General features: G+C 36.8%; 1 protein-coding gene across 5 annotated transcripts in view; it reads left to right on the top strand.

The window, feature by feature from the left end:
- The first annotated feature begins 2,678 nt into the window (after positions 1-2,678).
- LOC144959873 (glycerol kinase 3-like) overlaps positions 2,679-14,703 on the top strand; it is a 47,673-nt gene continuing 35,648 nt past the window's right edge. For 4 of the 5 annotated variants that reach the window (XM_078892685.1, XM_078892686.1, XM_078892689.1 and 1 more), the window contains exons 1-6: positions 2,711-2,923; positions 7,496-7,569; positions 9,556-9,662; positions 10,716-10,793; positions 12,126-12,205; positions 14,035-14,172. In XM_078892685.1, the coding sequence (XP_078748811.1) occupies positions 2,858-2,923; positions 7,496-7,569; positions 9,556-9,662; positions 10,716-10,793; positions 12,126-12,205; positions 14,035-14,172 (543 nt within the window). In that variant the 5' untranslated portion in view covers positions 2,711-2,857. Of the gene's footprint in view, positions 2,924-7,495; positions 7,570-9,555; positions 9,663-10,715; positions 10,794-12,125; positions 12,206-14,034; positions 14,173-14,703 lie in introns of all 5 variants that reach the window. The other variant, XM_078892688.1, reaches the window with a different exon arrangement.

The raw sequence follows: 14,703 nt of genomic DNA, 5'->3' as shown, positions 1-14,703 counted from the left end.
CTGTGTGTTTACTCCAAAAATTGGTGAAATTAGAAATTAATTTTAATTAATAGTGAGGCTACGATCCCAGTTACTGTCAGTTATTCTATCTTTCGTCTTGCGCACAATAGTGATTACTTCTCACTAAATTATATCAATTAGACTGTTGAAGGAACGAAATTGACATTATTCCACTCTTTGTTATTGTATTAAGGCAGTCATTTTGGTAATTAGTTCTCACTAAATTATATCAATCAGACTTTTAACGTTCAAGGTTACTCGTAGTTTTGTGTGACGGTACGTTATTTCCGACTGGTGGATGTTGTAAGCATTTTACCTAAACTCATAGCATCAATAACCGTCCAAGATATTCTCATCATATGTAGCAATAGCTATAATAATCTAACATGTCGAGAGAGAGAGAGAGAGAGAGAGAGAGAGAGAGAGAGAGAGGGGGGGGGAGAAAGAAAGAGAAAGAGAGAAAAATTTACTTGCGCTATATATACCGCTATATTCAATAAAGGTGCTCAAATCACTTTATAAGGGTCTTTGGCCAACATAAAAACATGTTAGACGAGACATGACTGTTAAGCGATATTGCAATTGTTTCCCGACAGAGACGACGCTGTAAACAGCGAGGTACTCATTTTAATAGTGAACAAGGTGAAAGAATGCGAGTAAAAAGCCTTTTCCAAGGACTCAATTATGCGCCACTCAGAGCGGGACTCGAATCCAGTACCGTCCGATCCAAAGGCGAGTGTCATTTCACAAGATCACATGCATAGCCGCACAAAAAAGTGATGAGAGAATAGATTCATATGTATTGAAGGAGGAGAGAGCGGATAGAGTGAGTAAAGTTCTTGGATATTTATAAAAGGAACCAAATTGACGTCACTCATCTCATTGTTATTGTTTTTAGACACCCATTTTTATGATTAGTTCTCATTAAAATATATCAGACTATAACGTTCAAGGTTCCATGTAGATCTTTGGGCTGGAGTGATATTTCTGGCTGGCGGACTTTGTGAGTATTTTAATTTAACACAGAGCATCAATAGAAGGAATGAATTTGACGTTAGTCAACCCGTTGTTATTGCTTTTAGACAGCATTTTATAATTAACTTATCACTAAGTTATATCAATCAGACAATGAACGTTCGCGTTTGCAGTTTTGTGTGTTAATATGTTATACCCCGATGGAGATGTCGTGAGTTTTTTTTCCAATACGCATAACATCCATACATTTACAATCCGATTTAAGTTTAAAAGCAACGTAGACCACGGAAATTTGTCCATTTTGTGGACAATAAAGATTTGTTATTTATCGTCATTATTATTATTATTATTATTATTATTATTATATTATTATTATTATTATTATTATTATTATTATTATTATTATTATTATTATTATTATTATTATTATTATTATTATTATTATTATTATTATTATTATTATAATTATTAATATTATTATTATTTATAAAACAAATCGACAGTGTTCCCGTGGCAGGTTAAACGGGTACTCCTCGGACTACTCGCATTCGCACCCCCCCCCCCCCAACCACCACCGCCACCCCACACACGCACACAGCTCTTTTTTTTTTAGGGGGGGGGGGGGAAGTTGGGGGGGGGGTTGTTTGTAGATTATAATTCAGGGTTACAATGCCCACCCCTGTCATCACGTAGTCAAGGCTTTTTGGCATCTGCCAATCCCAAATGTCTGTGTCAATGTCGACCGTCATGTCGCGACAACGGGTGAGGAGGAAAAAAATAAAATAAAAGAACTGGCATATTATTATATCATTAAATTGAAAATCATGAAAACTATTTTTATTTTGTATGAACGAAACTTTTGCCATCTACCTCTTCCTAGCGCAACATTTATAAAAATATTATTAAAAAAAATAATAACACAGCATTTATTTGGCGCAATATCCACATGCTCAAATCGCTTTACAAGGGGTCCCAAGGCAACAGCAATATTAAACTTGAAAGACAAGACATGACGCCTGTCAGGCGATGGGACATTTTTTCCCTACAAAGACAACGAACGGTCATGTACTCATTTCACACCTGAGTACGGTGAGAGAATGTGAGTTAAGAGCATTTTCCAAGGACTCAACTCTGCACCACTCAGAGCGGGTCTCGAAACCTGAACCTTCCGATCCGAAAGCGAGAGTCATACCACTTGATCCATCACAAAACCGGGAGGGGCCCTGTTCTGTCGGCCAAATAGCCTCAATATTAATTAAAATTTATTTCTAATTTCATCAATTTTTGGAGTAAAAACATAGTTCTTGGTATCAAACCTATTGTAAATTCGACGCTGATCACGAATCTGACGTCAAAACAGCGAAAATCCGAAAAAAATTGTCCAATTTTTTATACTGCCACGCCCCCGATCGCCGATCGCCTCGAAAAATATTAAGCAAAGCGGGCTTTGCGAGCGATGGACCGTACCTAGGTTTATCGGCCAGGTATTTGGCCACACACATTGCGTTTTCACCCCGGTTTGCCTGATCGGGGTCTGGACCAGGATCATATCCGGGCGTGTATGGAGCCTTTTAAATACGATGGCGGCGATTAGCCAATAAAAAGTGGCTGTTGCCAGGTCTGCTCCTAGTAGTCTGTGCCTCTGACCGATGGCAACGCTCCATAGATAACATAGGTAGTCTGTGCTCAAATTAGAAACTGGTACGACTACAAACAGTCCACTGATCACCTTTCACGTTCTCAGAAAACAATCAGCTGGAATTTGACTGTTGACTCTGAATGTTGAACATTGAAATTGCTTCTTGAAACAAAGTTTTCCTCTGCTTCTGGATACAAGTTCAGACGTAGTCTTATTATTTCCAACTGAGATCAAATTCAAGATATGGATCAAGCTGGACCGAATCTTGTCGGAGCTGTCGATCAAGGAACAAGCAGTACCCGGTTCCTGGTTTGTTTGTTTGTTTTTTTTCCATTTGACTTTGACCTCTCACTCACTCTCTCTCCACCCGCCGTACACGGAGTTGGAGATAACAAGTCTAGTCAAGTGAATGTCACAATCACATCTTCCTAATTATTACCTTCATTAGTATAGTATAGTTAGTATAGTTTTCCAGCGTATTAGGCGTTTTGTGCCTTTGCTGATCTTGGCATTCAGTTCATCGAGATAAAAGTCAATAAAAAGCCCTAACAGAATTCATTGTTCAATCACTTTTTATCAAACGTTTCCCACATCACCTGTATGACTTTTGAAAATCTATGACCCTCTGGCTCTATTTCTCTCGGTCTCGGAACGTTCGACGAAATAAACTTGAACTCTAATCAAATTCTCGATAGCTCTGCAAAATAATGCTGAACTCTATTTTCCCGAATATTCCGTAAAATAAGGTTATGGTGATACAGACTTAGGTAGTTGCATGAAAATTTGAGATTGCAGCAATTGTTTTCAAAATAGTCTCATGCTATTCTGCAAGAAATACACTTTTCAATGGTACCAAAATTATGACAATGTGACAATTAGAACCAAAGTTACGGGATTATTAGTCCGCAAAAGTGGACCAAAATACTTAATATAATTTAAGAGGAAAAAAGAAACTAAAACTGTGACCAGAGAGCAACCGAAAAGCGGGGGAAATGGAAAATCACGGTTATTTGGGTTGGAATACATATAAAACCATATATCAAAATGATCGCAAAGGAAAGACGAAGCAATTTTTTAAAAAATTAAATGATTATTATGCAATATCATGCAACGTCATGCAATTACATAACCCTAGAAAATGAAAAAAAAAGGCGCGAGGAACGGATAATAACTTTAAAAACAGATTTGAGGGTGGTCTTCTTCCAGAGCATGCTTACAATACTATGGCTATGATTAATTTTGAACACAAAAATTGTTTAAAACAAAAGGAAAGGAGCGTAAACGTATGAATTTAGACACTAAAGTTGTGTCCTTGGGGAAGGCACTTAATATTTGGCATTGGCAAATGAGCAACAGACGAAAGATGACTGGTATTCGGAGAGAAGAAAAAAAAACAAAAAAACAATGAACAGGGCTAGAAATAAAGTTGAACAAGTGTCAGTAAATGTAACTTGCAAATGTACTGCCCAATGTTTTTGCATCCTTGGACAAGACATTTGGGCACCAACAGTACTCGGGAGAAACAAGCTTGCCGCTTTTTATATGCAAACATGGTCAGTGATAAAAATGCAAAATTAAAAACAAGAACTACATAAGAGTGGTAGAGAAAACTTAACCTGAAAATGCAAAATTGAATATTACGTAACATATTACATAATAACAAACAATAAGCCGATAAATACCGACACTTTGCAAACTTTCTGCAACATATGCATGTCATATATCAAACTGAACATCTCGAAGAGATGTATCATATGACTAACTATTAAACTACATTAAAATTGAAATGAACTTTAGAAAATTTGATAATTGCTTTGCATTCAACATCACTAAGAGAACAGATAATTAAAGGGTACTCACGTACTGACTCGCTTAAATCCATAAGATGGCTGAGATGTGGCAAAAGACAGAAGACAACAAAATCTAGGCACTATGGGTTGTTGGCTGCATGGAATGTAGACACAGGCAATATCCAGGTAATGATACTGAATAAATACATCGAAGTCCAAGCAATGATACAGAAGTAGTTGGGGGAGACTGACGATCGAATTCATGTTGTTACTTCAATTTCACATTTAAAAATACAAGATAGATTATTGGAGATGGAGGCGGCAGATGATCAAATTCATGTTGTTATTTCAATTTCATATTTAAAAATACAAGACAGACGACTGGATTTAGAGGCGGCAGACGACTGGAGTTGGAGGTGGCAGACAATCAAATTCATGTTGTTATTTCAATCTCATATTTCAAAATACAAGACAGACGACTGGAGTTCGAGGCGGCAGACGACTGGAGTTCGAGGCGGCAGACGACTGGAGTTGGAGGTGGCAGACAATCAAATTCATGTTGTTATTTCAATTTCATATTTAAAAATACAAGGCAGATTATTGGAGCTGGAGGAGGCAGACGACTGGAGTTGGAGGTGGCAGACAATCAAATTCATGTTGTTATTTCAATTTCATATTTAAAAATACAAGGCAGGTTATTGGAGCTGGAGGAGGCAGATGACTGGAGTTGGAGGTGGCAGACAATCAAATTCATGTTGTTATTACAATTTCATATATTCAAAAATACAAAGCAGATTATAGGAGCTGGAGGTGGCAGACAATCAAATTCATGTTGTTATTTCAATCTCATATTTAGAAATACAAGACAGACAACTGGAGTTCGAGACGGCAGACGACTGGAGTTGGAGGTGGCAGACAATCAAATTCATGTTGTTATTTCAATCTCATATTTAAAAATACAAGACAGACGACTGGAGTTAGAGGCGGCAGACGACTGGAGTTGGAGGTGGCAGACAATCAAATTCATGTTGTTATTTCAATTTCATATTTAAAAATACAAGGCAGATTATTGGAGCTGGAGGAGGCAGACAATCAAATTCATGTTGTTATTTCAATCTCATATTTAAAAATACAAGACAGACGACTGGAGTTAGAGGTGGCAGACGACTGGAGTTGGAGGTGGCAGACAATCAAATTCATGTTGTTATTTCAATTTCATATTTAAAAATACAAGGCAGATTATTGGAGCTGGAGGAGGCAGACGACTGGAGTTGGAGGTGGCAGACAATCAAATTCATGTTGTTATTTCAATCTCATATTTAAAAATACAAGACAGACGACTGGAGTTCGAGGCGGCAGACGACGGGAGTTGGAGGTGGCAGACAATCAAATTCATATCGTTATTTCAATTTCATATTTAAAAATACAAGGCAGGAAATGAAACATGAAAATGTGGTGTCATAATGAACGTCTGACTCTGAAAACAAAAAAAGTACTTCGATTATGATTAAATCAACAAAATTAAAAGTTATGTAATAATTTTTGTTGTGGTAAAGAGTAAAGTAATGAATGAAATATACTTTCACTTGAATTGACTCTATCATGCTATTCTGTATTATTTGTATTGAAATTAACCACATTAAATTAAACCAACACACTTAACCTGCAGAACAAACAAAAATAAAAGATAAAAAATAATATCAGTGGAACATAATTTTTAGTTGTCCGATATCATCCCAGTTAAAAAGTCATTTCAGTTTCAACATTCATTCATAAAATAAAACTAAAATTATGGATGGGACTATTTTCAGTCTTTTTACAGCAATTATTCAGCTTGAAATTATTTATACAAGTCACAAAAGCAAAAGCAGTCGATAGTTTACAGACTGCACTGTACACAGGAGACTCGGCGATACATCGAGAGGCAATCCTGGTTGGCCGTCGCCAACTTCATGAACACGCATCGTATTTAAAGTCACTAAAAGACGCTTTCGCCAGCATCAATCACCACCAAAATTCACACAAATAGAGAAAAATGGTTGGCGAATAATATAACATTAATTAAAAATAGGTAATATAATGAAAAATGTATTTAAAATGAAGTTAAAACTTACCAAATTTTCAAACAGCTGGCATCTGAACAAAGAATGAACGGATTAAAAATCTGAAAACGCCGCCTGATGCGCTGGCTTCTCCTCTTTAAAATGAGACCGGAAGTGACGAAATTAGTGCACAGGAAGCGATTCCACGGCAATGGAAGTAAAACTATGTTCACCGGTTAACACAATTTTCACTCCAGAGCCGTAACATCGATATCGGGGCTCGATCAGCGGCTCAGCCACGGGCGATGCGACTACCTACAGACTCCAATCCGAATGTCGAATAGCCTTTAAGTTTAGGAGGCGAGTTTTTTCTTCTTTTTTATTTATTGTTTGTTTATTTTATTTGTTGTTAAGAAAATACAGAACGAGAGATTGCAAGTTGTCAGCTGTCCATCACAAAATTATTAAAATTTTATGTTTATTTTTGGTTCTGGACAGGCCGCAAGTCTATCGCAAAGTACTTTCTGCCAGATCTAACAGATCCAGCTACCTATTCACTGTTAAGCAGATCAGCAAAAAATCTTGACTGCACCCCAGGATCGATCTCGGTCCTTTCTTTGCATGTGAAGCTCTGAACTGAGCTATCTCCCCCCTCCCCATTAGATTAGTGTAAGTAAAAATATAGTAGATTTCTGTTGGGTTTGAGGTGTCTGTGGCAGTAATTGAAAGTTGATCTCCACTTAATATTCAGTGTCGTTTTAGGATCGTCTCCTTTTTTTTAAAACAACAATATAAGTGAAATGTATTATGATTTTAATTAGTTTATTGCCCTTTCTCTTCTTCTATCATTGTCTTTTTTGTGTGTATGTTATTTCGTGTACACTTTTTTTTTTCTCTTAATCTTCCTCTTTTTTTTTCTGGCTTGTACATATTTTTACCTCTCGGTGTTGGCAGCTCTGAATATAATGAAAATTTTTATTTGCTTTTAAGTTAAAATAATACCTATTAATAGCTTTATATAAAATATATGTCTCTGTTTCATTTGAAAGATTTTCGACGCCTCAACAGGAGCTGTGGTGACATACCATCAAGTCGAAATCAAGCAAATTTTTCCAAAAGAGGGGTAAGACATCGTCTTTTTTTAAATGAGCTTTTATATAGCATAATATAGACTCGGCGACAGGCCAGTGGCCTAATCAAGCGACGTCGATACCTTCTATTCTATTCTATTCTATTCTATAATATCAACTAAATGTGCCCAAAGCGCTTTACAAGGGATCCCTGGTCAACAGCAACACTAACATGTAGGACGGGACATGCCGCCTGTTAGGCGATATTACAATTTTTCGGACAATGCTGTTAACAGCCAGGTACTCATTTTACATCTGAGTACGGTGAGAGAATGTGAGTAAAGACTCTTTTCCAAGGACTCAACTATGCGCCGCTCGAATCCAGGACCTTCTGAATCGAAAGCGAGTGTCATACCACTAGACCACATAGCCTCACAATGTAACTTATGCAATAGGATTCAAACTATCTTTAATATTTGCATACAGTATTATTACTAGTACATTTTATAGTGTTGTCGAGTTTGAATCAATCTTATTTGAATTCAGTTTTCATTTCATAGAATCTGTGACAATAACACACCACTGCACCAACTATTACAGTCATTTTTATATTTAGTGATTTTATAAGTGCCACATAATTTTGTTTGATTACCAGCTTGGCGGGTCACTGGATTGTGTCAGGCTTTTTGTCTACGGCATTCAACACTTTCAGGCAAAGTGACCATTGTCAACTTTGACCCATGGGTGGTTTTGTCTTAACTTTCAGAAAACTACTGCATTTTATGCTCTTCCAACTCACTCAGTTCTCCGTCATCTTCCTCAATTTGGGCCGTGACTGGCTGTCTCTTTCACCTCTACGTCCATCTCAATGTTTCCTTTGGTTTTTGTGCGGCTATGTGGTCTTGTGGTATGACACACGCTTTCGGATCGGAAGGTCCTGGGTTTTGAGCCTCGCGCTCGGCGCATAGTTGAGTCCTTGGAAAAGGCTCTTTACTCACATTCTCTCACCGTACTCGGGTGTAAAATGAGTACCTGGCCATGAATAGCGTTGTCTTTGTCCGAAAAATTATAATATCACCTTACAGGCGGTTGCTGTTGACCAGAGACCCCTTGTAAAGCGCTTTGAGCACATTTAGTGGATATTGCGCTATATAAAGCTCAATTTTAATTTAATTTTAATTTTAATTTTCCAACCTTACTTCTTCACAGACATTTCCACCTCAGAGCTCTTTCCTGTATGATTATACAAACATGTGAAGTATTGGTTTTCGTAGTATAACTGTTGCTGCTCGAAGCTCGAAGAAATAGATAACAACATGAAATTGAATGTAAGCTTCAATTTAATATATGAAACAGATAAAATGGACGTCTCACTCGTCTGTAGTGTTTCATTCATCCTGTTTTGTTGATAAAGGGGAAACCTGAAACGTCCATTCTATCTGTTTTCGTATATTAAATTGAAGCTTACATTCAATTTCACATTGTTATTTATGATTTTTGTAGTGAATGAACCCCTTGGTTATTTAGGGGGTAGCACACTGTATAAAAGCTTATTATTTCCTTCATCCAAGGGATCACTCTTTAAAAACCTTTTGATTTTTCAGATTTTACTCTTTTGTGTATCATTTGGGATTTTTGCAAACAAATTTGAACTAACTTGAGCTTGAGTTTTTATATAGCGCAATATCCACTAAACGTGCTCAAAGCACTTTACAAGGGTCCCTGACAAACAGCAACACGTAAAAAGGAGACATGACGCCTGTTAGTCGATATTCCAATTTTTTTTTTTTCCTACAGAGAACGCTGTTAACGACCAGGTACTCATTTTACACTTGAGTATGGTGAGTGAATGTGAAATAAAGAGCCTTTTCCAAGGACTCAACAATGCGCTATACAAGGCTCGAACCCAGGACCTTCCGATCCGAAAGCGAATGTCATACCACAAGACCGTATAGCCGCAATTAATTTGATTTAAATTGATTTGATCTGATGTGTATTTTTAAATTACTTGATTTTTTTTCAATTTCTTCTCATCACAGATGGGTGGAGGAGGATCCCGAAGAGCTTTTGTCCTCTGTCAAAGTTTGCATTGAGAAGGCAGTGGAGAACTTGAATGGTTTGGGGTTCAAAACTGCTGATATCAAAGGTGATTAGTATTGGACAGTTGCGTAGGTGTTTTGTTTTGTCTTGGAATGAAATCATTAATGTTGAGCATCGTTGAAGAACATGTTTTAAAAAAATGAGCTTTTATATAGCGCAATATCCACTAAACGTGCTCAAAGCGCTTTACAAGGGGTCCCTGACCAACATCAACACTTAACATGAAGGACGAGACATGATGCCTGTTAGGCAATATTACAATTTTTTCAGACAGAGACAACACTGTTGATGGCCAGGTACTCATTTTACACCTGTAGACCTGTAAATTCTCAGTCAATTAACTGAAATCAGTCAATTCTTCAAATAAGTAAAGAAAGAAGGAAAGAATTGATTAAAGAAAGAATTCATGAAACGTAGTTGATGACCGTAAAGTTAATTAGGAATGTTCCACAGCGCTCATGGGCTGTTTATATTAACGATGGATATATTGCCTAGGCTAAGTGATGCTCTTTACAATTGCCATGTCTGAACACACCCCAGTGTATCTTCACACAGCCTTCGTGAAATTATTGTGATCCCAATGGTAGCCAATTTTAACTGAGCCGCTGAGCGTTAAATTTCACTGTTTCATCTAAGCCAAAATTGACCACATTTACCTGGAGGACAGTAAAAGTATGAAAAAGAAAAATTCGAACACCGGAAGTGCGTTATGTAGACACCTTCAAATTGAAAGTTGAATGATCGCTACAAGCACATCTTGATTGCCTCATGTTGTAAATAAACTGGTTGACCGTTTTTAGTTTCTTCACTGATTGGGTACCTAATTATAAGGAACAATGGTAAGTAGCCTAATTAATTCCCGCGCAAATTAGTTTTCTGCCTTTGTTTTGCTCAAGCGAGCTTTGAGCATGTATAATGGATATTGCTCTATATAAAAGCTTAATTAAAAAAACAAACTCAAACAATAGAAATAGGATCTTGGTTCTGGAACAAGATTTAGTTGTATTAAGAGTCATTGTTTTTGTAATCAAACAAAACTCGGTTTGGATTTCCATTTTATATTAAATTTTTTGTTATTTTTATTCATTTGTTTGAATAGCTGTTGGCATCACGAACCAAAGAGAGACGACCATTGTGTGGGACAAAAATACAGGGAAACCTCTTCATAATGCTATTGGTGAGTTCAAAAGCCATTCTGTAGTCAAGAATTCATTATATATATATATATGTGTGTGTCTTCATAACCATCATTTGTCGTTTAAATGAATTGGAAAACATGCCTTGTCTCTTCTTCTTCTTCTAGGTTCCATGCCTGGTCCAGGCTTCGGATACTGCATGAATTATCTCTCTCCATTCCTCCCTGTCTCTTGCCTTTTCAAACAGCTCTTGGATTGTTAGGCTGGTGAAGCCCTTCAGTTGGTCTATGAGTGTTTTTCTTTGTCTCCCCCGGGCGCGTTTACCAGGTATTTTTCCACAACTTGCCAGGTATTCATTCTTATCTTTCCTTACTATGTGTCCGAAAAAGGATAGTTGTCGATCCACTATTAAGGGCATTAGTTTCCTTTGTTGGTATGTTTGTTTTAGCACTTCTTCGTTCTTGTCTCTATGTCCGTGTAAAAATAATGTGTATTCCCTTATTATTATTATTATTATTATTATTATTATTATTATTATTATTATTATTATTATTATTATTTATTATTATAATTATAATTTTTGTTATAATTCTTCTTCTTCTTCTTCTTCTTCTTCTTCTTCTTCTTCTTCTTCTTCTTCTTCTTCTTCTTCTTCTTCTTCTTCTTCTTCTTCTTTACTCACATTCTCTCACCGAACTCATGTGTAAAATGAGTACCTGGCCGTTAACAGTGTTGTCTTTGTCCGAAAAATTGTAATATCGCCTAACAGGCATCATGTCCCGTCCTACATGTTAAATATTGCTGTTGACCAGGGACCCCTTGTAAAGTGCTTTGAGCACATTTAGTGGATATTGCGCTATATAAAGCTCAATTTTTAAAAATTTTGTATTTTTTTAATGTTCAAAAAAGCTTCTATATAGCGCAATTTCCACTAAATGTGCTCAAAGTGCTTTACAAAGGATCCCTGGCCAACAGCAACACGTAACATGTAGGATGAAACATGTCGCCTGTTAGGTGGTATTACAATTTTTTTTTTTCCGACAGAGACAACGCTGTTAACGGCCAGGTGCTTATTTTACACCTTAGTATGGTGAGAGAATATGAGTAAAGAGCCTTTTCCAAGGACTCAACTATGCTCCATTCAGAGGTTGGCTCGACGCCAGGACCTCCGATCCGAAGACAAGTGTCATACCACAAGACTACGTAGCTGCTCAAAATAAAAAAAAAACCTCCAGCAAACTGTGAATTATGTTATTATTTATTATTCTTGTAAAGCGCTTTGAGCACATTTAGTGGATAGTCCACGATATAAAGCTCAATTTAATTCAGTTTAATGTGTAAACTGTATATTGATTATTATTCAAATTCCTCAGTATGGCTTGATCTTCGCACCTCCTCAACAGTGGAGTCCATGGTACAAAAAACACCAGGACAAGACAAGGACTACCTGAGGGTTTGTAGTTGCTCCTGAATTTTTTAAAATTTCATCTTTTTTGTTGAGGGGTAGCTCAGCTAAGGGAACAGATGTTTTAAAGCGACACATTCCAGGATGAGATAGGGGGGATAAATATGACTTTTTGCTTTCTCTATTCCTCCCCCCCCCCCCCCCCCCCACCATGAAATATGAAGAGATCAATCTTACTTTGTTTTCTCTTTTTCCCACCCCTATCTGGTCCTTGCCGGAGTCCTGACTGAGAGGGAAACAGTGAAATGCATAGTTATTGTTTTGGGAGATGATATTTTTTTCCTTGTAAATCATCTCTCTGTTATGAATTATTATATTTGTTATTTTTAATGTATGATGTAAGCATTTGAGTGTATTCCTCTTTGTTGGATTTTGTGCTTGTGTCCGGATGAGACTTATAGGTGATCTCAAACTAAGTACATTGGTGTTATGCTCTTGGAATCTACATCTGATCCCTATTTGTTCTCAGTTCCCCTATGTCTTACTTTTTCTTGGGTGCTTTAATTGGAATTCTGGAACTTTTTACTATCCCATTTTCTTCATTTTTACTAGAGCTGATATAACCTAAATGTGTTGCAAGCGCTGTAAAACCCTTAAAAACAAAACAAATTTTGCATTAGCCCATGTAGCTTTCTGTCATCATGGTTGCCGATTTTCTGTATATTTACAGAAATCAGTATGTTAAAGAAACTTCAGAAATATTTCAATCACTTGCCGCACAGAAAAAAAGTAAATATCTACTGTCTCTTTTGCTGGAGTTCGGGGCTCACATAGGGGTCAAGGGTCAACCGATGTGTTCTCGTAAAAGTTCAGTCAATTTTTGCTTCTTGAATTAACCCTGTGTCATATTTCTAGTTATTCATTGTTTTTTTTTCTAGGAGGTTTTGTCATTTTAACCCTCTCCTTACCAACCACAGGAAAATTGTCACATTCGTTACGATGCAACCAACAATTTTCTCATTCTGACTTCTCTTGTACATCACAAAATTTAAAGAAATGCTTTGATTACAGCAATAATACTAAACACTGTGTTGTAGAGCTCACTTGTTACTTTTTTTGTTTGAGTAAGAAAAGTCTATCTTTGTGCTGGGTTGATGTGAATTTTCGGGGGAAATTCTAAAAATAGCTGGTGAGGAGAGAGTTAAAGTTTTCTTCGTGTTCGTTGATTCCTTGTAAGTCATAAATTGTCATAAATTAAATTATGTTTGACATGTACCGTTTGGATGGAAGAATAAAAAAAAAATTTAAAAATTTCGAACTCTTTTTTAACCAAATTTGAATAAGACTCAGCTATGAGGAGCATGGAGAAGAATTAAAGAAGCTGATATACAGAGAAGTGGTAAGACCTGGAATGAGATTTTAAAAAAAAAAGTTAGCTCAGGATAGAGAGGGATGGAAACTGTTTGTCTGTGGCCTATACCCTGACCCAGGGTGAAAAAGGCAATGATGATGATGATGATGAATCTATAAATAAAGCTGTTGCAGACTACATTTTCTCACCCCACTCGGGTGTAAAATGAGTATCTGGCTATAGACAGTTATGGATATTGTGAAAGTGCAAATACAACATGGACACCTATCAAGTGAATCATGTTGTATGAAATGGAAATCGGGTTCCATACGGCCTGCAGGGGGAATAAATAAATGAAACATTTGGAGCTCATTGAGCATGGTAAATCCATGGGAATTCGCTATTTAAATGTTCTTATTTATTTTTTATTTAGTAAAAATCTCAAGATTTAAAAAAAAAAAAATTCCTTTCAACACGGAACACATCATTATCTGCAGTCGTTTTTTCTTCTCTCCTTCATCCCCAGTCCTACTGTGGTCTTCCAATCTCCACGTACTTCAGCGCGTTGAAGCTGAAATGGCTGTTGGACAATTCTGACTCTGTCCGCCGAGCAGCTGATGACGGCCATGCTATGTTTGGCACCGTGGACACTTGGCTGCTTTGGGTTCGTTTCTTTCAGTTTTTCATAAACATATTTTTTTTGGAACTGTGTTTTCAGTCCACCGGAAATAAAAACATTAAAAAAGGACCAAATATCGTCTATACTTACCTTAAACGCTACTGACAACATTGATACTGAGCCTTTTATAGGCATCATCAGAAATGGACAGGCATATAATTTATGGCAATTCAACGGCTTAATGATATCATTTACAGCCTTTTATTTCTTCTTGGAAAGTCTTGATAGAGTGTTGTTCGAAATCGGGTGCCTGCTGCCAGATAGCCATTGGCCTAGCCAATTTGGCCAAAATCGGCCACACAGACAATAATGTTTCTACAATTAAATTAGAATTAATATTTATATCTATTTTAAATTTCTCCTAGTCCACTGGTGGACTGAAAACACAGTTCCATTTTTTTTTATTCATACAAATCAAATTATGAGGCAGTGGCAAGGGTTATTGTACGATTATTGTGAGGCTATGTGGTCTAGTGGTGTATTACACTTGCCTTCGGATCAGAATGTCCTGGGTTC

The sequence above is a fragment of the Berghia stephanieae genome, chromosome 14 (assembly GCF_034508935.2).
Source record: "Berghia stephanieae isolate SIO BIC M18660-M18661 chromosome 14, UCSD_Bste_1.3, whole genome shotgun sequence".
In the NCBI taxonomy this organism is placed as follows: domain Eukaryota; kingdom Metazoa; phylum Mollusca; class Gastropoda; order Nudibranchia; family Aeolidiidae; genus Berghia; species Berghia stephanieae.
The sequence above is the reverse complement of the archived record's forward strand: the minus strand, read 5'-3'. Positions and strand labels throughout refer to the sequence as shown.